This window comes from Uranotaenia lowii, chromosome 3, assembly GCF_029784155.1.
Source record: "Uranotaenia lowii strain MFRU-FL chromosome 3, ASM2978415v1, whole genome shotgun sequence".
NCBI lineage: Eukaryota > Metazoa > Arthropoda > Insecta > Diptera > Culicidae > Uranotaenia > Uranotaenia lowii.
In genome coordinates, this window is record NC_073693.1 from 121,471,649 (window position 1) to 121,499,382 (window position 27,734).

At 36.2% G+C, this 27,734-nt stretch overlaps 1 protein-coding gene and 1 long non-coding RNA gene across 5 annotated transcripts in view; one reads left to right on the forward strand and one right to left on the reverse strand.

Annotated features, from left to right (window-relative positions):
- The window catches only part of LOC129756314 (solute carrier family 35 member F5), a 59,077-nt gene that overhangs the window by 6,393 nt on the left and 24,950 nt on the right, over positions 1 to 27,734 (reverse strand). For all 4 annotated transcript variants that reach the window (XM_055753159.1, XM_055753161.1, XM_055753162.1 and 1 more), the window contains exons 2-7: positions 25,335 to 26,220; positions 25,083 to 25,220; positions 24,960 to 25,016; positions 10,244 to 10,477; positions 9,999 to 10,181; positions 9,621 to 9,931 (exon numbers count right to left, since the gene is read on the reverse strand). In XM_055753159.1, the coding sequence (XP_055609134.1) occupies positions 9,621 to 9,931; positions 9,999 to 10,181; positions 10,244 to 10,477; positions 24,960 to 25,016; positions 25,083 to 25,220; positions 25,335 to 25,424 (1,013 nt within the window). In that variant the 5' untranslated portion in view covers positions 25,425 to 26,220. The remainder of the gene's footprint in view (positions 1 to 9,620; positions 9,932 to 9,998; positions 10,182 to 10,243; positions 10,478 to 24,959; positions 25,017 to 25,082; positions 25,221 to 25,334; positions 26,221 to 27,734) is intronic.
- LOC129756315 (uncharacterized) lies at positions 15,339 to 15,976 on the forward strand. Its single transcript, XR_008739438.1, has 3 exons — positions 15,339 to 15,471; positions 15,524 to 15,633; positions 15,713 to 15,976. It is a non-coding gene; the product is annotated as an uncharacterized LOC129756315 (long non-coding RNA).

The following is a 27,734-nucleotide window of genomic DNA, read 5'->3' on the forward strand; positions in this document are numbered from 1 at the left end:
AATGTTCTACAAGTTTTGCTAAAAAAAAAAACTAATTGCATATTTGGAAACAGCGCCTTCAAATTAGTCTAAATCTCTTCTTAATTTCTTTGCTCAGCGGAAAAATAAAAATTTTATTGCCTTGTGTTATCAAATAGAAATCAAAATCACAAGCTACAAGAAATCTTGGTAGAATTTTTTTGCCTGTCTGCGATTGAAATACATGAAACATAAATGAACCTGTTAATTTTACGAATATACTTTTTGAGAATGTTTTTTTCTCTCGAAGATGCTAAGAAACGATAACAAATCAACGCATTATTAAGAATCTTTTTTGTGTTAAAAGTAGGACTCTTAAATCAGTCAGGGTCGTAGGAAGAACCGACTTATGGGGGGGGGGGGCTTTGACTGATTTTTACCAATGATTTTCTTTTGCTCAACAATGCACAAATACAAAAAAAAACAAATTATGTTGTAACTATATTATTATTCATTTTTAAGTACTTTACATTAAAAGTTTTCGTTTTAATTCGAAATTCAAGAAAAATTTTCCTAAACCTGGAAGGTGAGCGCTTTCATCGATGGCTAAAATCTTTGAATTGGTTTGAGTGTCTGGTAGATAAAACTAAGTTGATTTGAGCATAAAACAAGGTTTTTTTAGGAGAGCCTTTCTTTTCTTTAAAATTTTTTACTATACTCAAATCAAACAAGCCCAATCTTCCGAACTCTTTTACAATTCAAAGATTTTAATCTTTGATGAAAATAAATCAAATATACTTCAAATTACAAAAATACATTGGATTAGCAGAATTTTGGTGTCTGACGACTTAGGTTTTCTCGCGGTCAATAATGTGTTAATAGTCTTAAAGTTAAACAATAATCCGAGAAAATAAAGAATTTTGTGCAGATTTTTTAGGTTAAAATCAGGTACATGTTTCTTTAACAGCAAACATGTTTCATAAAGAATCAATTCCATGATAAAAATCATGTAGATGATTTTTTTTTTTTTCAATAAAAAACTTAGAAAATTAACTTAAATTCTATTTTTTATTTGTGACTTTCAGCTGAACAAACTAGTTTTGATCAAAAATTGGAATCTGGAAATTGAATTGACAAGCGATTCATGATCTCTTGTCTTCCTCTGCAATTTATCTAGATTGTAAATTTATTTACAAGCTCAATCTTTTTTCTGAATTTCGAATCTGCATTCTAAATTAGAATTATGAACCTGAGTTCAATAATAAAGCTATGAATCTGTATCCGAATTTCTATGCGATTTCTGAAATGTACAATAAAATAGGTGTTCTGAATCTTAATTGCAGATCAGAGTTCAGTCAAGGTTCATGAATCTATTATTTCAATTCTGTAGTTCAGGTTCTTTCTAAATTTATCTACTATTTAAATTATTTACCTTCACATAATTTTAATATGAATTTCAAATGATGAATCTGCATCTCAGTTTTCAATTTTGCCTTAAATGTTTGAGTTTTTTGTACGAATTAAGTTCAGGAACTTCGAATGGGAATATAAAACAATTTTTTTTTCATACTCGGAAAAAAATTCCAAAATTTTAAAATGCTTATGATATTGATAAACATGATTTAAATTTGATATGAAATGCAAAATAAAATTTGAACCAAGAACAGCTTTTTTCATTTCTAATTTCTTTTGAATATTCGTACTGAAAATCAAGAATTCTGAACTAGATACAGAATCCGAAATTCGAAACAAAAAATGATTATGGGAATTATTGAATCAGAATCCTCAAAATAGGTTTAATTGAATTTAAAAGTTATTGTCCAGACCTGACCGACAATTTCCTGGACCGTAAATTTTCTGTAGAAATCTTGCCGATCTCACATCTATGCTAGACAGGTCATATCAGCAAGAACCGTAAATGAGTTCTGTTCAAAGTCGGTCGCTTTCTACTTAAATGTTAATCTTTAATGTTCAAGCATTTTTTGTAGTTAGAAAGGTATTTAGGTAGGTAATTTTGAAGTGTAATGTATAATGTAGGTGGTTGATAAATCATATATGTAAAGGAAAAACTACTCTTAAGTAAAACACAAACGAAAATTACATATATTTTTTTTCTGTTCATAAACAATCGCAAGTTTGATTGCAGATGGTATCCAAATTCATTCACGTAATTTAAGTAAAATATTCATAAAACTTTATCATTGAAATCTCGAATACCGACTTATAAACGTACAGTGCTTGTCTCATCATCTTGAAATCTTGAAATGTTGTTACTTAAAAGAACATCACTTTCACTGTTAAGGCCAATAAGCAATGAAAAAAAATATAAAATAGCATTCTACTAAAAAAACTACCACTTTATTTCGATATCTAGTAGGGGAGAGTGGGGTATCGTGGGCCACTTTTAATATCTCAGATGTGTGTTGAGATAAAAATCTCAAACCAACTGTCATCGTCGCCGCTTTGCGTGGGCATATATTCCTATATGTTGTTGACTGAAATACGCATCATATGCTTCTTTTACTTGTCAAGCTAAAAGAAATTGGAAAAATTGACTTACATAATTAAAAAAACACCCGCTAATTTCATCGATGGGGAACCTAAAGTGCATAAGAAAAATATCCTCATACGCTTATGATCTTAGTTTCGTCATGATCTTTCACATGGAAAAGGAATTTTTGATGAAACATCAATAAGTCACACAAACGCGACCAATTTACAAATCATAGCTTGTGGGGAATCGTGGGCCACACATCTTGAATCACCTATATTTTTATGTTTTTATACACATTCAGAACTTAAATTACGTTTTCCATATCTGTAAAGTTTTCTTATGTCAAATGAAGAGTTATGGAAAATATTTTGTCCATCCTATTTAAGAAATTTTGCCAAAACGTTCGCGAGCCAGGTTTTGGAATCTATGCGATCATACACAGCTCTGTTTTTTATTTAATCTTCTGAAATTGCTTTAAAATAACGAAATGAATTAGGAAATCACAGTTTTGGGTCAACTTATAAACTTCGCATGTTATTTGGTCAATTTGGATTTGGTGGCCCACGATTCCCCACCATTTTTCAAAATCCAAAAAATATTGCTTTTTTTCAAACAGTCAGAATTTGGGGAAAAAAACTTTTTTAAATTTAAAAAAAAAACCTAATGATAATGAGATCACGAAAGATCTGGCAAGGTAGTCCTCTGTAACTAATATTACCAAGGTTACACCTAACAAATTGCGGGTCGTGGTAGCTAGTTCGAAAGCTGCCAATGAAATTGTAGCTAGTAAACATTTCATTTTAGAATACCATGTTTACATTCCGTCTCGAAACGTAGAGATCGAGGGCGTGATCACGGACATGAGTCTTTCGGCAGAATACGTTAAGTCCAACGGAGTTGGAAAGTTCAAGAGCCTCGATACGACTTCGGTCAAAATCCTGGATTGCCGCCAACTCAGAACTTCCAACTCTGTTGATGGAATTAAAAAGTATTCGCCTTCAGCTTCATTCTGTGTGACCTTTGAAGGTACCGCCCTCCCTCACTACGTCTTGATTGACGGAAAATTGAGGCTTCCAGTTCGACTATTCGTTCCTCGTCCCATGAATTGTATCAATTGCCAGACGCTAGGGCATACAGCATCTCATTGCTCAAACAAATCACGCTGCTCTTGTTGCAAAGAAAGTCATGGGAAGGATGCGTGCCAAACAACAGAACAAAAATGCATTTATTGCGGAGGCACCCCTCATGACATCTCTGCATGCGAGGCTTTCAAAAGTCAGTGGGACAAACAGAAGCGCTCTTTACAAGAACGCTCCAAACGGTCTTATGCCGCAATTCTAAAGAGCGCTTCTCCACTGGCCCAATCAAACAACGTTTTTTCTGCGCTGCCAGTTGACGTGGTGGACACAGACTCAGCTGATGAAGGACGAGCATTCGTGGCAATAGAGAACTCAAGGAAGCGTGTTAAAGCTTCTTCCTCTAAGATTAAAAGGAAGATTCCTCCAGTTAGTCCTACTTTTAGCTTTATCAAAAGACCGATAATAACGAACAAAGAAAAAGAAGTTCCTCCTGGTTTCCGTGGAAAAATTTCTCCTGAAAATGGCCCAGCTGTCGCAGAAACATCAATGCCCTCAACATCTAACGTAGTTCAGTCAGATCCAAATACGCAATCGGGTCTTTTTAAATTGTCAGACATTTTGAATGGAATATTCTCGTGCTTCAATGTTTCAGACTCTGTCAGAGGTATTGTAACTTCGATGCTTCCCATCGTTAAGACATTTTTTCAGCAATTGATGCAAACTTGGCCTCTTCTATCGGTGTTCATATCTCTCGATGGCTAATTTACGCCGAGAGGTCAGAGATATCACTGTTTTACAGTGGAATTGTCGTAGTATTATTCCTAAACTGGATGCGTTCAAAAATTTACTTCATAAAACAAACTGTGATATTTTTGCATTGTCTGAAACTTGGCTGTCTTCTCAATCTAACATCTCATTCCATGATTTTAATATAATCCGTCTGGATCGTGACGATTCTTATGGAGGGGTGCTTTTGGGGATCAATAAGCGCCACTCCTTTTATAGAATTCACCTCCCATTATCAGGCGGAATTGAAGCTGTTGCTTGTCATACAACTATAAGAGGTAAGGACTTATGCGTTGTCAGTTTATACTGGCCTCATAGAGTTGCAGTGGATCGAAGTCACCTAGAGGACCTGTGCTCAGTGCTTCCTGAGCCAAGGTTGATCCTGGGTGACTTCAATTCACATGGAACTGTCTGGGGAGAACAAATTGACGATAGTCGTTCTACTCTTATCTATGATATTTGCGACAGTTTCAATTTAACAGTTTTGAACACGGGCGAAAAAACACGTGTACCTAAACCTCCTGCAAGGCAAAGTGCAATTGACCTCTCACTCTGCTCAAATTCACTATCATTTGATTGCCAGTGGAAGGTGATCCAAGATCCTAATGGTAGTGATCACTGGCCTATCGAAATTTCAATCACCAATGGGGCCAGCTCTTCAAATTCAACAAATATGGTATATGACCTTACAAGACACATCGACTGGAAAAAGTACTCGGACGAAATAACAAAAGCCATCGATTCTATGAATGTTTTACCTCCTTTAGAGGAGTATAACTTTCTTTCACGTATAATACATGAAAGTGCACTTTGCGCTCAAACAAAACCCATTCCAGATTCATCTGTATGCCGAAGGCCTCCTAACCCATGCACTATGGGGCAGCCCCATACAATGAGGCGGCAAAAAGTATAATTTTGCTATTTATGAACTTTTTTGAAGATGAAATGAGTTGTTTACATTCGAAATCCAGTATAAACTATTTTCGACTTTGGTTTTACATGTGTGCTCAAAAAGGACAATAAAATTGGAACATTGGCTCGTAAAAATGCATAGTGTAGTTTTGAAACAATAATTGTTTAAATAAACTTATTTCGGAAACGCGTGCGTATTTTTAAGTTCTGTGTTAACAAAAAATATTTGAGAGATTAAAACAAAACCACTCAGGGTATTTTTGTTTAAGATTATTCAGTTTTGTATAAAGAATAAAAGAGTACACGCAAAAAAACGCAGTATTAAAACTTTATAATTTTTGGGAAATAAGTAGTTTTTGAAAAATCTCAGTTATTTCTACAGATATCAAAATTTTATCGTAGCTTTTGGTCACAATCAATTACAATCATCTCCCTGCACGTTATGAACAATGTTTGCTTAATGATGTTTAACATTTAACATACTATTTTTCCAAAATGGTTAAAAATTACTCATTTTTTGTTTTTATTATAACTTTGAAGGATGCAAATATATGCAACTATTTTTTCTTGCACTGGAATAATAAAACCCTTTGCTATGTTCAAAAGTCAAAAAAAGTTTAGGGAAACGTAAGGCTTTTTTCTTAGAGACCAAAATGTTTAAACTTTTTGAGTAAATCATAAAATTACTCATTTTTTACACTTTTATGTTAACCGTGTAAAAATGAAAAATATTTTAAAAAGAAGCTTAGAAAATAAGCTTTCTAACGATGTATTGGGAATTGGTGTAGCATTTCATTTAAAGGAGAAAAATTGATTTGAATATTATTGGATCTAAAGTATATTTTTCAAAATTTTCTAAGTCTGATGTCTGTGAAACGATAAGTGCTTGTGATAATGATCTGAAAAATTGAGGATATCTTAGTTAAATATAACGCTACAAACTGGTATATGACAAATATCATTACGATGAAGTTAATTTTTTGACTTTTTGCCGCCTCAAACCCCATAGTGCCATGGTGGGACAACCAGTGTTCCAAGCTTTATAAGGACAAATCGAAAGCATTCAAAGATTTTAGAAAACATGGAACCCTCGATCATTTTCAAACATATCAGTCCCTTGAAAATCAATTCAAAAAATTGATTAAAGGGAAAAAACTAGCACATTGGCGTACATTCGTGGAGGGTTTATCACGAGAAACTTCCTTGAATACCTTGTGGAAAGTAGCACGAAACATGCGTAATCGATCTTCAACAAATGAAAGTGAGGAACATTCACATAGATAGATATTCAACTTCGCACGGAAAGTCTGTCCAGATTCCACACCTGTGCAAAAAATAATACGGAACGTGCCTCCTGAAAGGTGTGGTCTCGATTCCAGCTTTTCGATGGTCGAGTTCTCACTTGCCCTCCTCTCTTGCAACAATTCAGCTCCGGGAATTGATAAAATCAAATTCAACTTGTTGAAAAACCTTCCGGACGCCGCCAAATTTCGCTTGTTAAATTTATTTAATCAATTCTTGGAGAACAACATTGTTCCCCAAGAGTGGAGAGAAGTGAGAGTTATAGCTATCCAAAAGCCCGGAAAACCAGCGTCCGATGCGAATTCGTACCGTCCAATAGCGATGTTGTCTTGTATACGCAAATTGATGGAGAAAATGATTTTGTTTCGTTTGGATAAATGGGTAGAAGCAAATGGTCTCCTTTCAGATACTCAATTTGGGTTTCGAAGGGGCAAAGGGACAAACGATTGTCTTGCTTTGCTGTCTTCAGAGATACAAATGGCGTACGCAAAACGTGAGCAAATGGCTTCAGTGTTTCTAGACATAAAGGGAGCTTTTGATGCAGTATCAATAGAGGTGTTGTCTGACAAGTTGCACTCCCGGGGTCTGCCTCCACTATTGAACAACATCTTATACAGCTTGCTTTGTGAGAAACATCTGAACTTTGCTCACGGAGATATTGCAGTTAGAAGAACCTCTTACATGGGCCTCCCTCAGGGTTCATGTTTGAGTCCACTTTTGTACAACTTTTACGTAAGTGACATCGACAGTTGTCTCTCTGAAGGCTGCACTCTAAGACAACTTGCAGATGATGGCGTAGTGTCTGTCACAGGATCTACTGAGTCTCTTCTGCACAGACCTCTACAAGATACTTTAGACAGATTGTCTTCCTGGGCTTTGGGGCTTGGGATTGAGTTTTCTCCTCAGAAAACGGAAATGGTTGTTTTCTCTAAAAAACGAAGACCTGCTCAACCTAAGCTTCAACTACTAGGCAGAACGATCACTCAATCGAGGTGTTTCAAGTATCTTGGGGTTTGGTTTGATTCCAAGAGTACCTGGAGAGCCCACATTGAGTATCTGAAAGGAAAATGCCAACAAAGAATCAATTTTCTCCGATCAATCACTGGCACCTGGTGGGGAGCCCATCCTGAAGATCTTATAAAATTATACCGAACAACTATTCTCTCAGTGATGGAGTATGGAAGTTTCTGTTTCCAATCGGCTGCCAAAACACACCTCATTAAACTCGAACGTATTCAATATCGTTGCCTCCGCATCGCTTTGGGTTGTATGCCCTCAACGCATAATATGAGTCTTGAAGTTTTGGCAGGCATACTCCCACTGAGAGACCGATTCAGTTTACTATCACTCCGGTTCCTCATCAGGTGTGAGGTCATGAACCCATTGGTGATTGTGAATTTTGAAAGGTTACTTGAGCAAAATCTTCAAACCAGGTTTATGTCTATATATCATGTCTTTATGTCCATGCAAGTTAATCCTTCTTCGTACTCTCCAACTCGTGTTTTCATCCCTGACTACGACACCTCTTCTGTCCAGTTTGATTTGTCTATGCAGCAGGAAATTCGAGGAATCCCGGACCAACATCGCTCACTTTTGGTTCCAAGAATTTTCGAAGCTAAATTTAGACACGTCGATGCTGAAAAAATGTACTTTACCGACGGGTCTCTAATAGAAGAATTAACGGGATTTGGAGTGTTCAACGAAATAAATAGCGCCTCTTATAATCTCCAATCACCATGCTCTGTATATATAGCGGAGTTAGCAGTTATTCACTGGGCTTTGGACAGCGTTGCGTCACGACCTGCTGGACATTACTATATCGTAACGGATAGTCTCAGCTCTATTGAAGCAATGCGCTCAATAAGACCGGGAAAGCACTCGCCGTACTTCCTCGAGAAGATACGGAATATTTTGAGTGCTTTAACAAGACGTCGCTTTTCAATCACCTTTGTTTGGGTTCCCTCCCATTGCTCAATAGTGGGTAATGAGAAGGCAGACTCTCTGGCAAAGGTGGGGGCGATGGAAGGCGACACGTACCAGCGCGAAATCGTCTTCAACGAATTTTACTTTTTGGCTCGAAGAAACTCCGTTACCAACTGGCAGCGCAGATGGGACGAGGATGAATTCGGTCGGTGGCTCCACTCGATTGTCCCAAAGGTAAGCCTCAAACCCTGGTTCAATAAATTGGACTTGAGTCGGGATTTAATTCGAACATTTTCCCGACTCATGTCCAATCATTGTTCCTTAAACGCGTTACTCTATCGTGTGAATCTTGCTAGCAGCAATTTGTGTCGTTGCGGCCAAGGTTACCACGACATCGAGCATATTGTTTGGTCTTGTGAGGACCACCTTATCGCCAGAACAGACTTAATTGACTCCCTTCGGGCCCGAGGGAAACCACCTAACGTTCCAGTGAGGGATGTGTTAGCTGCAGTTGACCTAGACTACATGTTCGAGTTATACTCTTTCCTTAAAGCTATCGATCTTCGTGTATAATTTTCTCTTCCCTTTCCTTTTTACTTTCCTCAACTACTTTAGTTTAAAGTTATGAATTGTAAATACAATAACAAGAGTTTGGCTCCTTAAAACCAACGGTACGAGCCGTTTCAAATAAACGAATTAATAAAAAAAAAAAAATTTCAACAGTGAACGAAAATTGCATATCACAGTGATACGAGGAAGTAATTTGCGTTATGGAAGCGGAGCTATTTTGAAGTTACCTGAAATCCATGTGTTTCATGTGAGAATTTTAATCGACCTTAATTTTGTGGAAAGTAGACGTGACACCATTAGCAGGCTCGATTCCTCAGAAGAAAGATATTGATTTTTCCAAATAAAAATTCAATTTTCCCATACAAACCCAATAGTTTAAATTTACTCATTTAAACGTTAGTTATAAGTTTTGCAAAAAATCATGTATGAATTTTGAACTAGGACGAAGCTTTTAAGAACTCAGGGTTTGGAAAATTTGAAAAAGACCTCAAATCAACTCAGTCTAATGAGTCAGTCCCATTTTTAAGATAACGCATTCATCAACTTAAACAAACAAAAAAAAAAACAAAAAAAAAAGCTTCACCACATACACTTACCACAACCACAGCGCCTCAGAGAGCACCGTTCCAACCAGGCCGTTCAGAAACAGCACCATAAACTGTCTCCTCGATGGAAGCTCAAACACTTCCAGCTGCGAGAAGTTAAGCACAAACAGCAGCGGCCACAGCAGCAACAAATTCCACATCCCTACGAAGCCGAAAAACAGCGGGATGTTGATCTTCTCCTCGGTGTCACTTTTCCGCTTGACTAGCACCAGATACGAGGCGTAGAAGAAGGCGCTCATGATGGCCAGCACAATCCCACGGGTCATTTTGGGTTCCGTGATCTCCGACAGGGACACCATCACCTTTTATGGTTTAGAAAATCGGTTAAAATTGAGTAAAAGTAATTAAAAATAGTACAAAAATACTTACAGCTCCAGAAATACTTAAAAGTACTGCAAACATCTTGGACACCGTCAGTTTGTCCCCGCAGGAAGACGGAAACATGGCAGCCAGGATTAAAGTGAAGAAGCTGGACGTCGAACTCAGCAACGTCACCATAGCCGTTTCACTTGGTTCCAGAGCCAGCTGGAACATGTAGTTTGCGATGAACCACTGTAAGAAATTATGTTTTAGGTTTGTTTTCGTCACAAATTGGAGTTCATAAGGAATCCTACCAATATCGAAAACATTAACGCGGTCCTCGCCGTTTTGTGGTGAGACTTTTGGCGGCGTACCCGGAGGCTGGCCGCATAGGAAAGGCGGGACATCAGTGCATCCGACGCCTCGTGGGGAGACATTTCGCGCACCTCGGCCACTTTGCTGAAGCGCACACTTCGTATACTGGAATCGTCGCTCTCGGTGCCCGATACCTGCGATTCCGTCTTGATCGGGATGAAGGAGGAATCACTCTGTGGAATAAAAAAAATACGATTTTGTTTCATTTATTCCATGTTTGTAACTGTCTTGTTAATATTAGCAAGTAAGCTATAATTTTAATTACGATTCTCAAATGCAGTATTTGCTACCACAGTGCTACTGTATTTGCATTTATGCAGAGATCTTTAAAAAAAACTACTGAAGAGAAAATATAATATCTTCTGGTTGATAGAAACATTTATTGGGATTGATACACTGAACTTCCTTCTGATGCAAGCTATAGGAGGTCATCAGACAAGTTGACAAAATGATAAGTGCAGAATTTATCTACACTAAGATTATTACCCTATGCGGTTTCCATATTCCTAGTTTTTATTGGTGCAAGTTTCTTATTATGACACACTTCTATACAACATTCTGATAACGACTACTGCATAGCACGGAGTTTGAAACGTATTTTGTATGATGACTTTAACACTAAATATACCGACGCTGTATATATACCTATATATACCGCGGGGGGTCAAATGACCCCTAACACCTTTTTTCGTTAAAGCTCTCTTGTTTCTCAACCTATTTTAACAAAATTTATTGTGTTGGAAAGCTTGTAACATGACTCAAATAAGATTTTTTTGATCATATTCAGCTTCAATAATTTATTTCAAAGTTATTCGAAGTCAAATTTTATATTAATAAAATGCTTCGGGAAAAACGTTGTAAGTCAGTTTTAAAGTGCTCAAAAAAAATCACTTAGTGCTTGAGAAAGGTGAAGTTAGAAACTATATGGAATTATTTAAAAAAAAATAAGATCATGGCCACAAAAAGTTAAATCAAGTGATGGAAAAGTAATATTCCAGTCATAATTGAAAAAAAATTTAAAAGTGAATTTGAAAGATGACGTAATTTGTGACATTTTAGCACTTTTAGATTTATAAAAATCGAAACACAGAATTTTTGACGACTATTCAACGGAATTATTTTTTTCAAAATTTTTATCAATCTGCATTTTCTGAAACTATTTTAACACCTAAAATCGGCTTTGCACTGGATTTTGAGTATGTTAACGCATTTAGTTGCTAGAATTGTCCCAGAAAATGCAAATAGATAGACAAATTTCGAAAAACAGCTACCGTTGAATAGTCGTAAAAAGTTCTGTGTTTCGTATCTAATTTTCAAAACTAAAGACACCTTTTGTAAGTTTTATATCTAATGATATCAACTAACACCACATGAAAACTAATAGAGTATGAAAAGCGCTAAAAATTGAGAGTGACAAATTTCAACAATACTTTTCATTTCCCAATTAAGCAAACTTATATCACGAAAGTAAAAATGTTATATTACTCTATAAACTAAGAGATGAATTGAACCCATTTGGATTACTTAGAGATGTTTTTGATAAAAATGTGTTGTAAAAATTCACTGAAACTATGTCGTTCTGAAAACTATTTCCTTTATTTACTTTTAAACAATATTTTGGTGAAATTCATCATGGTGTATCAAAAATTGTATTCTATCTATTTATCACAAATTAGCTTCTTTAAAATTAGAGCTTAACATTCAAAATATTTTGCAATTTTTTAATACCTCTCATTGTCATTTAGTGTACTACTTTGACGATTTATCAACTCTCACATATGTTCATTACTGCAGATTACTGATCAGACATACCACAACAGATTTCCATCACACTATGAAGATCCCATTTAGGATTCTTGCATATACCAAAATATACCAAAAACATCACATACAGTATTGATATCCAATTAAATCTTTTTATATTCAAGTTATCTGTAATGTCTTTCGGCAGAATACAACTTCAAGCCGTTGTAGAGAAAAGATCGTTTTTTCATGTTTTTATGTAAGTGAAGGAGTTTTTATCACCGCCCGGTTGTTATCATTTTTTTTAAGTTGATATTTTTCGGTGATTGTCGAATGAAATAATAACAATTTCTTCAACATTTCGACCATTTGGACAATTTCAGCTATCTTCGACGTCCTCGTGATATCGACTGAAGTCCTTGTGTGTGAGGTTGTAGTATTTGAATCCGTAGTTTTGGTTCCAAACTGTGGCGTCTCCCTCAGTTCCATAATTATCGAGCCGTATATATGAGAAATTTGAATCGAATAACTCAATTATGTCATGGCTTTTAAGCAATCTACAGTACTTAGTAGACCCCAACACAAAATCACAATTTCACAAGACATTTATTTTAGAGCGAATAAACCAAGAAGGAAAACGGAAACTGCTGAAATTACATAGAAAAATGAGTCTTGAAGCTTTGGTAGGAATACTCCCTTTGAAAGATCGATTCAATTTACTATCACTTCGGTTCCTCGTCATGTGTGTGGTCAAGAACCCCTTGGTGATTTAAAATTTTAAAAGCCTATTTGAGCAAAATCCTTCTTCGTATTCTCCAACTCGTGTTTGTAGCCCAGACTACGAAAATTCTTTGGTCCAGTTTGATTTGTCTATGATGCAGGAAATACGTGGAATCCCGAATTCGCATCGTCCACTTACATATGATTCCAAGAATTTTCGAAGCTAAATATAGATACGTCAATGCTGATAAAATGTACTTTAGCGATGGATCACTTATAGAGGAATCAACAGGATTTGAAGTACTCAACGAAAACTTAAGCGCCTCTAAAATTCACGCCGTAATTGCTCGAAAAGATATGCTATATATTGACTACTTTATCAAGACGTTGCTCTTCCATCACCTTTGTCTGGGTCCCTTCACATTGCTCGATAGTAGGCAATGAGAGGGCAGATTGCCTTGCAAAGGTGGGTGCGATGGAAAGCAACATTTACCAGCGTGAAATCGTATTCAACGAATTCTACTTCTTCGCTCGGAGAAACTCTCCTGACAACTGGCAGCGCAGATGGGACGAGGATGAGTTGGGTCGATGGCTCCACTTGATATCGATTTGACAGATTGAACCTGAGTAGGGATTTTATTCGTACATTTTGTCGTCTCATGTCCAATCATTATTCCTTGAACGCGGCACTCTATCTTATAGATATTGCTGGCAGCAATTAATGCGGTTGTGGCCTAGATTAGCATGACTTCGAACATATTGTTTGGTCGTGTGAGGACCACCTTGTAGTCAGAGCTAACTTCATAGATTCCCTTAAGGCCCAAAGAAAACCACCTGACGTTCCAGCAGGGGTGTCAGGTGTCCTGATTTTTCAGGATTTGTCCTGATTTTCGAGAGGCCGTCCTGATTTTTCAAAAAAGCTTACAGTGTCCTGATTTTTGAAAAATGACCATTAAATTGTCCTGATTTGTCCTGATTTTTGATAAATATTTACTCTATCACTAAATTTATTGTTAAATGGTAAGAAAATCAAACAAACCTTTCATGAAATAGTCTAACCAGTTTAACCAAAGATAATATTTGGTTCAAATGATATTTAAATAATGTTTCTCGATATTGATTTCAGGCCAGCCAAGGTTCTTCTCGCTTTGGTTGCATAATCTAAGGCGTCTTCAGCACCTGTATTTCGCCTTTAGTTATGCAATTTAAGCGGAGCTGCATGTTATTTTCATCAATTTAGTGGCGTCCTGAAAAATCCTGATTTTTTTCATCGCGGTGTCCTGATTTTTCTCAAAACCACCTGGCACCCTTGCGTTCCAGTGAGGGATGTGTTGGCTGCGATGGATTTGAGCTACATGTTCGAAATTTACTTTTTCCTAAAAGCTATCGATCTTCGTCTATACACAGAAAAAAATAATGACTATTACGTGTCATTGAAAACGATGGCCTGTAAAATAAAACGGCCGGTAACTAAAAAAACATGTAACTTTAAATGAATTTGTTTGAAAATTAAGAGAAAATCCTTTAACATTACAGCAAATGTCCTGTAACAAAAAGGAGCATGACATTTACCATAGATTTACAGGTCGTGACAAAATTACGTGTCGTAAATTTCATACATGTCCAACAATTTTCATTTGCACATTAGAAAATTCAATCCGTCTGGCACCCGTTTCAGTATCAAAAGAGAGACGTCAAAAGGGCGCGGATGTATCTGTTTTGGTACGTGTTTCGTGTTTTGGTTCTGTTTCTTTTGTTGTTCTCCGTTGTTCTGCCGTTTATGTCATGTCGGAATCGTCGAAATCGCGAATGACATAATTATAGAGCTGCAGAAGATTCTGCAATCGGAGCTGGAGGAATCGCGGAGGGAGAAAAGGCGCTCTAAGAACTGGACGAGAAGGATACGAGACCATCCAGGATCTGCAGTGACAGTGCCGTGAGATGGAACGCATCCTGATGAGAAAACATCCGATTCTATTTTGAGTAAGTTTCGAATTTTTGAGATTTTTTAAGTTGACGTTATGACTTAAAATGTATTTTCTTTTCTTTCTAGTGGCCAGCAAGAATTCAGAAATAACAAACCAGCCGAGGATGCTTCCCAAACTCGTAAACTGCTGGAACAGCGAATCGCGCAGCTGGAAGCGGATGCCAAAGAATAAGACGCCAAGGCTTAAAGATATACTGGCCAATGTGCAGGCTCGCTTCAATTCCGTGCAGTCCAACTACAAAAAAACGCATATTACGGATTTCGAGATGCAGGTACTTTGTCTGCAGGAGATAAACTGCAAATTGGGCTGTGTTATTCCGGCTCCTATCAAAGCGACCAAAACCACCACCAACTTTTCGCAAACCGAAGATTTTCCTGAACACATTCCCGTTCAGGACGTGACTTGTTCAATTCCAGTGCAAACGGATAATCGTCTAACTGGAACCGGGTCGGTACAGGTACAGCAGCCTGGCAAACGAGCAAAAACAAGCTTTCACAAAGTAGCTACACGTTTCGGCAACTGGACAGCAGCGCAACAAGGCTTGTGGACAAAAAAGTTGCCATCGGCAGTCATTCAGCTGCAAGAAACAGAACGCTGCTTAGAGCTGCTTGGTTTCGGAGGCCCATCGGTGCCTCGTCACCTTAGTAATAGCGGTAGCATCATTATAAAAACTAACGAATCTTCCTATGGAACTCGCTCAGTGAGACGTCAACAAAGTAAAGTTTGTTGCATTTTTCCATTTACATATTGACCAGAGTCTAATTTCAGATAGTCAGTCAGTTTCAGATTATTTTAATTCTCCCGTGAAGTACTCATCCCGAAATTCAAGAAGACAACACCAACCGTCGCCATTTTTCCCATGGTCATCGTTGCACAAGGTATTAAGAAAACAGTTTTTTTAAACTAATTATTTATCAAGAGTGTTTTTTAAATGATTTTGTTTTCCTCTACTTTCAGTAATAAAACAGGATACATCTTACGTGAATTGTTTGGGGCACCTCTCAGCTGATCTAAACGGCCAATCTTCGATTCTCATCCGTGCGAAAGAAGTTTTTCATCAATCAGACCACATCGCGGCTAGACCCAACGGCCAACGCAATCATCAAGTAACTGTTAATCAACAAAAGCATTGCGAACGTTCCTCTGCTGCATAACAAATTGCTTCAATTGGAAAGTGAAAAAAATGCATGTCTTGTTTGTGAAATCTAGATAAGATTTAAGTAGGCATTGTAGGAAAATTTAACAAGCGACATTTTTGCTAATAATAAAAGTTGTTCGAAAATAATTTCGTAACCTTCATTTCCTCCTATTTTTTTATTTTAAAAATAAATCACCAAATGGACGCTAAGCAATTCCATGAACTAAAATTTTACAGTACTGTAATTTTGAACCAGCCTGTAAAATAATTGGTTCACTTAAAAATAAAGCTCGTGTGATTTTTTATTCCAACCTGTAAAATTACGGTAAATGTCCTGCTCCTTTTTGTTACAGGATATTTGCCGTAATTTTACAGTAAATAATTTTTGCTGTGTAATTCTTTTAATTTTCATATTTCCCTTTCTTATCTTCTTTTTCTTCAAAATTAAAGTGTTAAGCTAAGCAAACAATTGTAAAAACACAAATGAGTTTGCCTCCTTAAAGCCTCAAGGTATGAGCCGTTTCAAATAAAGATACTACAAAAAAAACATGTAAAACTTAAGAAAGGAATTGCAGTTAACATCAAACAAAATTCGATTGAAATTTCTAAAATATACAGCTCGATAATTATGAAGCAGGGATAGGCGTCACCGTTTAGAACCAAATTACGGATTCATACACGACGAATCCCGCTCAAACACGAGGACTTCAGCTGACGCCGAGAATGTAGGACACTAGGTAGTTGTTAGAAGCAGTTTAAAATTGGATTAACAGAAATTGCGGAAGCACGTGGCATAGCACAACTCGTAAGTGCAGAAAAGTCTAGTAAGTAAAGATAGCGATGCTGCGCGCATCAACGGCAGTAATGCGCGCCAAAACATTCAGTTGTTCCAAATCAAATAAAAAAATCTAAGATCAGGTTTTGAGTTATGCTCAAAATACGATATTTTGCTAAACTAAAAAAGTATTTGTACATAAATTCAAATATCTCGGGATAAATAACACGAAGTGTTAAAATCCTAGCAAAACAAACAAAAAAAGGGGGTCTTAACTTTAATTTTTGAATTCAGCGCCAGATTAAACGTGAGAAATTTGCGATTTTTTTTAAATTTTGTAAACTAGTATAATGACCATTGGACCGCTGCGAAAAATGACTTTTTGCTTCCATACGTATTTGCGATGTTTTTTTGGGTTACCAAGCATTAGAGTTAAATTTGAAATGATTCGGTTGATAGCTCAATTAGCGCGTTGCGACTGAATGTGTTGCTTTCAAAATTTTGATTGCTATTTGTGGCAATAAAAACAACCAAAAAAAATTGTAGAACGTATAAAAATATAAACTTAAAGTTTTCATACAAAGCTTGCAGCGGTCTTATGACCATACAACATACACCAAAACACAACGAAATGCGAAAAAATCACACATTCAATTGCGAATATCTCACCACAGTAAACTCACACCGCGTTAAAATCTTCTTCCAACTTGTTCCTCATTGTTTGGACTATAAATTCAGCAAATCTGAGCTATATAGCATACTAAAGGCATATTGTAGAACATCAAGAGTGAAAGTATATTGATATTTTATACATTTTGCGGTGAATCTCCATATAAATTCTAAGACGATTGCGCCAGCTTGTGCTTCAACAAATTGACCTGAAACTTCCAAAAATTTCATAAAAATATGGCAGACTTTCGTCTGTTTACAGGAACCACAGGTGAAAACTTCCACTGTTGATTACTGACAGAATACAATACTAAAAGTTTCGACAGTAATTAATCTGACCTATGCTAATTTGAACCAGGAGCTAGATATAATTTTATGAACTTGCACGACACTGTTTACAAAATAATCGTATAGTTGATTCGTTATTTCCAATTCAAGAAAATATAGTTGAAACAATCTGATTCAAGTTTAATAGCTCCTGAAATTAACATCAAGGCCGCATTAAGGCGAATGCAAAAGGGGTCAAGGTCCCTGTGAAATTGTATGCCAAGTACTTTCACTTTTATATAGGGTTATAGCCCCCTTAGGATAAGTATTGCAGAATTTTCCATGCAATCATGCAGGCTGAAAAAATCAAGACTTTTTTTTTCAAAACTTGGTAGAATCTAAGCATTTTATTTCGAACATTTCAACACAAGATTCGGACAAATATAAGAAGTATCCTGTGATTATTTGAAAAAATCAAAAACAATCATATCGTTCAAATCTTTTGTCAAACTCTCGAAATAAAAACAATTGCGATTCAAAAAGTTGAGCCCAATTATACAAAATTCTGGCAATCGGACCGGACCGTTGTTTGCCACTATACTTTAAAATCCGAATACTGCAGGAAAATCTAGAATGCTTGACAATAAATAATACTGTAATTTGTCTTAGTTTATGAATATCGAATATATTTAAATATATGTTTTGATAATGATATTTTTTCCCACATTTTGAAAAAAAGATACGAATTTTACGGCGGCTAGATCAACTTTCTCTTTGCCTTGAATATATTTCAATAATTATCAGTTTAACGAGAAGATTGGCAGTACAGAATAGGAGGTAGAATAGCTTTATAAAAATCATTTCAGTATTTAAAGAGGAAACGTCCGGGTAAATGTCGGGCAATTTTGAAATTGAAGAAATGATGAGAAAAGTGAAAAAACATTTAAAAACGTTTCAACGAGCTTCTTTAGGAATTGAATAAATAAAACCGAACAATCTAGAATGCGTTTTATATAATCATGAGTATTAATCGGACTTACCTTCCGAAAATCAATTTTTAAAAACAAATTTTGTTAAATTGGACTAAAAGGCAATACCAAAGTTCTCTGATTAATATCCATTTCAATTCCAGTCTTAGATTCGGAATAAGAATCAAAACTTGGCCAATGTTTTATAGTTTTGAATTCAGTGTAGTGAATAAGGTTAATGGTAGTAACAAGAACAGCATATGGTAGTAAATTCTGTAATTTAATATAGACACAGAGTTTATTGTCACGAATTTGAATTACTCTAAAAAAGTGGGTTTACGTTTCTACCTCCCAAAATGTGGGGTTGACTAGTTAAGCGTGTAAGAAAAGAAGATCATTCAGTTAAGCAATTTTGTAAGTGGTAGTCGCATTTTCATTACGTTGGTGAATTTTAAAATTGTGAACGTTCAGAAGTGTTTGGAGTCACATTCATTATATCATTTTCCGATCGACATTTCTCATATTATTTCATCATGATAACACACTCATAGTTGGGTTGCAAATTTCATTGAGTGATTCTCTAAACATGAATAGTGATATTTCCAGATTTTCCAATTAAACTTCAAGATTCTACAAAAGAGATTCAATTCATTGAGATGTTCAAGTCATGTGTTGTTTCTTGAGTTTCATGGTTTTACTGAATTTTGATAACTCGAGATCTTTGTTTAGATACTGAACAAAGTTGGATTCCTTATCAATTTTTTGTTTTAATTTCTACTGGTTCAGTATTTGATTTGAACATTGAAACAACATTTTGAATTTATGTTTAAAAGGGCAATTTGACAAAAGTTTCTGTTTTGAATATTTGATTCCTTTGTATGTTTACAGGGTCCGGCAATTGAACTGCTACAAAACTTTAGGAGTGATAAATAAGAAGTATACAAAACCGAGTTAGATGACACCTTGTCACCTTGTTAACATTATGTCTAAGATGTCAGAGGATATTTTTTGTTAATTTTGTAATCAAGTGTTTTTTTTTGTAAAAATAGTCCTCGAACCTTAACGTAGTGCTTTGATTGCCTAGTTCCAGGCTGTGAAACGGTAGAAAGATATACTTCGTAAGTTGTCTAACATGTGTATGTATTTTTTTAAATTTTGGCTCGCACTTGGAAGATATTTGGAGATCAGAAGTACCCAAGTGTAGTATGATGGAGATCGTCAAGCTACAGTGGCGACACCTACCATGGTGGAGATCATCAAGATGCGCCCTGAGAGAATTTCTTGGCGTAGTAACACTAAATTGGCGATAGATTTTGATGCACCGGATCCAAATCGCCGTCGGATCTTGGAAGATGATCTTTAGGCCCAGCCTTACAAGCAGGGATGCATTTTCTTTATGGAGAATCTCCGCGGTTCGGGTTTTTCGATTCCCCACGGAGTTTCTCTGCATTTCACCACGGAGATGTTTAACTAACACCACCGGAAAGATTATATTGAATTCAACACCAACGAGCGTGAGAGTGAGAGCTCTTATGTTCACCACATACACCACCGAGAAAACCGATCGATCCAGTTATTTAACACGTAAACATTGCAGGTGATTGTCTACATTTAGGGGTATTTCGAGTAATAGTATACTTGAAGGGGCAGTTCCAATAGGACTAGCAATAAAGAAACAGTTTGTTTATCTGAAGAAGAAATGTTTTACCAATCCAAATCTATTGCTTTGAAATCTTATTAAAGATTTCTATAAATAAAAATGTTTATTTTGTTAAAACTTTTTTTTTAATTATCACAATTTTCTGAAAAGTTCGGGCAATCTGGAACATTTCTTATTGATTTAATTGTTCAATTTTATTTGACATGAATCATTTAAAAAAATGCAAAGAATATGGAAAAAAGCTGGGTTTTAACTTCGATTTTTATGATCCATGTTGAAAATGCGTATTTGTATTATTGAAGTGTAATATTGTTAATTTAATATATTTACATTACATTTTTCCACTTTGATGACAATTGTCTCCAGTTGCAACGATGGATTTTTTTTAAAATAGATTTCGTTTTCATCAGATTACTAAATTTTTTTAAGCTTATTATACCGGGCGTTCGTAAATTGCTATCTACTCGTAGAAATAAAATGATGCTTCTGGTCGAAGTGATTTTTTGAATGTAAATCAAATGCTTTGGATGGTTTTTTGACATCTACCAAAATAAATCGATCAACAGATGCATCACTCAAAACGATTAATTCACGAACGCCCCGTAAGAAAGGCTAAGGAATGGATACTGTCTTATGGCACATTGCTTTCAACTCCCTGCTTTCCTTACGTTCGGCAAAGCCAAGTCACAAAAAAACGCAGGTGATTCTCGCCAGTGAGGAAATTTGCCACTCTACGGAGCTCTACGGTGCAAACATTTATGCTCCAATGTGAGGATCTGGTGGCGGTGCGAGTTTCAGTTATACCGTATTCGTTTTCACCACCCGAAAGTGTTGCACCATCCACGCTGAAAACGAGCATGAATCGAGTTTTGCACCCACCTTTGTTGGTGTACGTGAAATCAGCAATGTCAACAGAAAACATCAAGCTGTCAAAAATCCATTACAGCTAGTAGGGGAGATGAGGGCATAACGAGCACCCGAGGCATAATGAGAACTACGCTTTTCTACGAAAGTGCGTATTTTCTCAAATAAATTTTCATGAGGATTTGTTTCGTACTTCCTATAGTATTAATTTTTCACAAAAAAAGGAATCTCCTTATCATCTTTACAGAGATATTTAAAAAAAACTAGCTTGGTTCTCAAGTTACGAAAATATTATAATTTTTGAGCACCACGAAATAAGCTCTTATGATCTTAAAATAACCTTGATCTATAATGTACGCACTGCAACATGATGTACTCATTGTTTCTCAATTTTTACCATCATAAAATTTTTGATTTTTCACTTTTATCAATTTTTAAACACGTATTTACTTAAATTTGTTGACTAGGGGCATATAGAGCACCATATTATCGAGGCATAATGAGCATTTTCTGCCGTAGAATCTAGCAGCGAATTAAAATTAATTTATAGCGCCACACCTTGACTATTTTTCATCCGACAATTTAGCCTATTGGTAAGGTGTCGGAGAGGTAATCAAAAGACTAGAGTTAGATTTCTGTTCGAGGTGATTTTTTTCCATTCACAATTCATGATCGATTTTTTTATTGTTACATTATACGGCTAGTAGCATCATCCTCCGAACAAAGCACATAATGTATGAGCGTGCGTGAATTGTTTGTATTCTACAAACAGACCTAGATTATTTTGTTATTGCTTTGTGATGAATCTACGACTCACCTGACTTCATCGAATTGAATTCGCTGCTAGATTCCCCGGCAAAAACGCACATCTTGCTCTGATTAATGGTGCTCATACTGCCTCAGGGGGGGTTCTCATTATGCCTCCACAGTGGCTGGTTTTCAGCTTTTGGCAAAATTTTTTAAAATGCATTTTTTAACGTTTTCATCTAGTTTTTCGCGTTTCAGCCCGTTAGGGAATAGGCTTTTCAAGTGTCTGAACACGAAACAATAATGTAACCTCCATATTATAGCTATTTCCTATGGTTAAATAACCGTTTTCCTTAAGGTGGCCATTATGCCCCCATCTCCCCTATTTGTTTTCGTTGACTTCGAAAATTGAAATGAAATTTACTTTAGTTGATCATTATCTTTTAAATAATATGAAAATTTTAGCATGAATTTATATATTATGTTGAATTGTGAAGATTTCAGATTTATTTTGCTTGGTAGATTCGCCTCTGGCTCTGATGATAACTGCAATACCGGCTGATTCTGGGCGGTCTATGTTTGCTGCTGCTAGACTGCAGTTACCCCAGCTTGAAGGTTCCGGTATTTTGAACGTTTATTCCTCGCAAGTACCTCGAGTACCTATATTCGTTTTCAGATGACAAAAGAAAAATTCTTGGAAGTCAAATTGGCGAACTCAGATCGCGGAAGAGAGACATACCGAAACGAACGAAATTCAAGCTCCCAATGCGGGTGTAGTCTCGAACTACCGTTTTTGAAGGGCAACGGGAGGGAATCCGGGACTTGGCGCAACCGAGCATCGTCACCCTAAGGCACAGCTCGAAGCAGAGTAGCTTCGATGCAGCTGAACGCTTCTTGCTGTGGAGACCAACTTATAAGGCCCTCCCGAACAAGACAACTTTTCGGTTTGAGCGATTCCACCAGATCTTTGGGTTGGCCTTTTTGCACTCGGATTTGCTGCTCTTTTTCGGCATCGCCTGGAACCGATTGCAGCAAGCCTTATGGGCACATTTCTTCTTGGGAGCGTTGTTTGCTTTGGAACGTGCCATCCAGGTGAAATTTTCCGCCTCTGTTGGAAACGGCACTGGTATTGAATCCGGAACAAGTTTCTGTTCTTCGGGATAATAAAGAGAAAAAAAACAGCTCGAACGCAATTGTTGCGGTATAGAAATAAACCAACCACCTGATATTTGTTTACATCGGGAAGCACGTGCTGTCAAAATTCATGATAGTATTGGTGAGAGCGCAAGCAACACCGAATATTTTCAGAGTGTTCCACCGTCCACTTTATGGTGCACTACCAGTGGACTACTCATCGTGAAAACGAGCATGAAAACAGCAAAAAGTGCACTACCGGTAGTGCCCCGGTGCACCACCACACGAAAACGAATTCTCTATTAGTGTATATGACACTCGAGTACTTCGATAGCAGATAGAGAGTGGTGAAAAACTAACAATCTCTCCGGAGAGTTAATGGCAATAATACTGCGGTGTTGAAATTCTCCGGCTCCGTAAAACCACCACGGAGGAAAGCATCCCTGCTTACAAGATCCTAAGATTTCAAGACCTCTCGTTTGAACAGAAGCAAGAGCGGGTAGAAAGTGCGAAGGCACAGCTTACGCGGTCCGCTCATGAAAAATTAGGAGAATATCGTGTTTTCTGCCGATGAATTCGTCGCCGTACAGCGGTTCGTGAAAAAACAGAACCACAGATTTTTATTGCCAGAAATATCACGAACCTATGCAAACGTATTAATGGCCACAAGACGACAGAAATCTGTCTTATTAAAGGTCTGGGTCGGAATCGCCCGTACTTTCCTGGTGAAGATCAACCGAACACCCTGTAGAGGTGTAGGTCAATCAATTTACGTATCGAAAATAGTTCTACGGCATGTCCTCTAACTGTGGACACGTCCCAATTTTGGTTTTGGTTGGTGGTTTTTCAGCAAAACTTCACATTGGCTTACCTAGGAAAGAGGTCCATTTTTGTGTGCAAATTTTTTTTTTCGAGGGTTAATTTCGAGTACGGAGTGGTCGGGGAGTTCGCCGGACCTGAACCCTATGGACTTGGCTGTCTAGCGTATACAGAAGCCCGAAGTCTACTCCACAAAACATGACGGGTTGGAAGTTCTGAAGCGTTATCTAGTTGAGTCCTGGGATAAAATACCACAAAAATCACCAGCGGTCTTTTTAGAATATGTGCCTTGAGCTTCTTCAGCGAGTGGTTAAGCTCAAGGACCAAAAATCCAAAGGCGCCAATGGATTTTGAAAATATGATCTATTTTGATGTAAATCGTATTAAATTTGAAAGAAAAAGTTTTTGTTTTGATCAAATGATTTGTTAGTTCCAATGTAGCACTTCAATTGCCGGACCCTGTCAAATGTTATGTATTCTCTGACCATATTTGAAAAAAAAACTCAAATTTCACTTGAACGTCAAGGTAACAAATGAAAAACACTATACGATAGATTACATGCTGAAGGTTATTTTTAATAAGAATGTTTTTTAAATAAGACCTGTTATCATTACACTTCAAACTCTGAGTTTTATAATGATTTTAATCTTTATTTAAATTCCTATACTTGTATGCTGTGATTAAGATAATGAACTCTGATTCCATCTTTGGATTAATAATTTGGAATTTTGGAATTTTTGAATTTGGAATTTGGAATCATAAAGCTTTCAGTAGGAAGAATATAACCTCGAATTAATAGGTTTATGATATTTAAATTCTAGTTATTGAATATATCTGTTTAAATATTTTTTTATTTCTTTATATTATAAATCTATGATTGCTACATATTACCCTACGAGTATCTTTGAAAAGGGATCGGGTTAAGATAAGAGATAAGATCAACAAAGAGCTGGATTCAAGAAAAAAAAATCATCTATTTTTTTTTCTTCTATGAGATGAAGTACAGATGACAACCAAATCGAAATGTTTGTTTTTCTATATTGATCTCGAATATTTTCGTTGTCTATTTCAGTCAATGTTAACAGCAACGTAATTATTTTAAAGAAAACTTCGGATTTCTAGTATTCATTTTAAAATAAATGTTAAGAAAATATAAACTTACCAGTCTTGAATTTCCATTTCCATAGAATGCATCATCTTCCTCTGCAGTTTCCATCAACTAAAATTATAATAATGATTGTTATGAATCTCAGAAGTATTTTTTTTTTTCAAATTGATCACATACCGCATAGTTTCCATTCCGGGAGCAGCTTTCCTTCCACGGCGCAATAAGCCCCAGGAACACCAGGTAAATTGTAAACATAGAGGACTTGAAATAGGTACAGAAGAACGGCTTGTCGTAGTCTTCATTTTCGTACAAAAACTGAAAAAATAAAGCCTCCGTTTAAAATCGTTTTCGATTTTTAGAACAATTTTTTGACGACAACAATACATAAAAACGGCAGAAACTAAGCTATAGTTGTAAACAAAATCTTACCTTAGTCAGCTCGCTAGAGCCCACCCAGATAATGTCAACGAGCACCAGCAGTACAATCCCTAGGATCAATTTTTGTGCCTTGTTTAACATTTGGACCTTCGAAGACGACCTAGCAGCGTCGCAGGCCGCCCAGATCAAGGTCAATTCAGCGAAACGATTTCCCGATGCCTTCTTCCTAATCTGGGCTTTCGTCAATGAATGGCGCTAAAATGTCGCGCGCGTGACTCTTGCGGGGATCAATCAATCTGGGAATCTGGAGCCGTTTGGGCTGTTACTGTTTCTGTTTGTTTGTACGATGAGTCTGGTAGTAAAATAAAAGTAATGATGGGTATGTACTATGTATATCCCGCTTTATATCCGCTGAGTTTTGCTTCTTCGCTTGTTTTATTAGTAAGCGCTTCGAGAGGGCCAGATAATGGAATGAGCTATCGATGAGCGTTGCCTCGTTTTATGTTATCGTAGCGCGGGCTGGCCCGTTTTTCGAGATAGTAAGTTGGATGATGGATCAAATTTACTGCTTCCCAGCATCAATTGGACCAAACACAACGCAGCACTAAACGACGACGAAAGATGAGGTTTATTTTTCACGGTTTCTCAGTTATCGCGGGTCGTCGAGCTTCGAATAGGCTGGACCGAATTGTTTGGATGCTGCTGCTGCTGCTGATGATGATTGCACTCGTCACCTGCGTCATCTTCATCATCTGCGTAATTCGTCGGCATCTGACAGGCTGCTGAGGGCTGCTATTCTGCCATCCGATATGGGAAGCTACTGGAAGCTCAAACTATTGGCGGATGCGACATGTCTCGCACTGAAACGGTGCTGATTCTTTTCTAGACGATATCACTCTCTACTGGTATTGCACGTACAGAATGAATATTTACAAATCTGCAATTGAAAAAGAATTCAGTGTTATATTTTTGAAAACACCGTCAAACGGGACATCGTGCAACATCAGGGTTAAATGCAACATTTGAATACAACAACACTTATTCAATATTTATTTTGATATAATGTAGTAAAGTTATCATTTAATGATAACAAAATCATTATGACCTAGTATCTCACAACGCACACAGAAGAACGTAGAAGAAAAAGTTGGCCGAAAGTATTTTTTAGTTTTGAAATCAATAAAAAAGTTTATTTTGACTTATCAAACGTTTTTAAGATAATTTAAAACATTTTTTACCATTTTCGTAATTTTTCATAATTTTCTATTAGAAATTTTCTAACATTTATATGACATGATAGATAATCCAGGTTAGAAAAATTGTAAAATTCAAAAAAATCAGAATTTTTTTATTTGTTTTTGAAAGTTAAATAACTTTTCAAAATATTCGAAAAAGAACTGAGCTTGAATTTAAAATAAACGAAACCATAGGTGACTTTTTTGTGAAAAAATCTATCAATATTTTTAAACTTCAAACTTAAAAATATCATAAACTAGCTGACCCGGCAAACTTCGTTAAGCCTTTGAATTTCGCAAAAATAATGAACATGTAAATAAGCAGAAAATAGGTAAATAATTATTTACGCTCATGAAACTGGATTGTTACCTTCAAACGGAGTGAATCGACGCAGTTTTTTGACTATTTTCGTAATACTTTTGGATGGAGGTTGTGCCTACCTCCAGGGGCAAAAATCTTCAAAGAAGATTGACTTCCAACAAAACTGGAAAGCGAATATCTTCTGGCATAAAGTTAAAAATCTATTTTCTTCCGTTTTACATTTTTTTTTCATTTACAGAGGATCCTTGATACCGATATGTTCAATTTCTATTAACCCTAAGATAAGTGCCAAAAAGTGTTTTGTTAAAATGTGTCGTCATTTTAAGCAGTTTTGATCAACTGTCTTTCCTTTTCCGCCAAAACCATGTTTGAAATTTTCTTTATCGTATAGGTACCAAACTTGTAGAAATGGCACAACACTTTTCATGGTATGAAATTTCGCGATTTTTTTTTATGCTGCAAATATATAAATATCAACAAATTTTCATACACCATTCTGTTTTTCGTTATCTTTCATGCATTTGATATGTTCTCAATATTAGATAATCTCCTCTTAATTTTTGAAATCATCTTTTTTATATCGACCTTAACTTTATCATATTTATCGAGAAATTGATGCTTAAGCACTGAACAAAGAAAATTAGAACATTCAATATATGTGTATGTACATGGAATTTTTATTCACAGCAATTTCAAATCAAACGGTTATAAAATCTTTTTTTACTTTGAGATCTTGAATTCAAAATCAGAAATGAAATTCAAAAAAGTCATTGCAAATCTAATTCAGATTTCATTATCTCTGTTTTGGATCTTGAATCATATTTTCGTCGAGACTAAAATTTTTATTTTCAAGCTTCTTGTATTTGAAGATGTTATTGAACCAATTATCTGTTC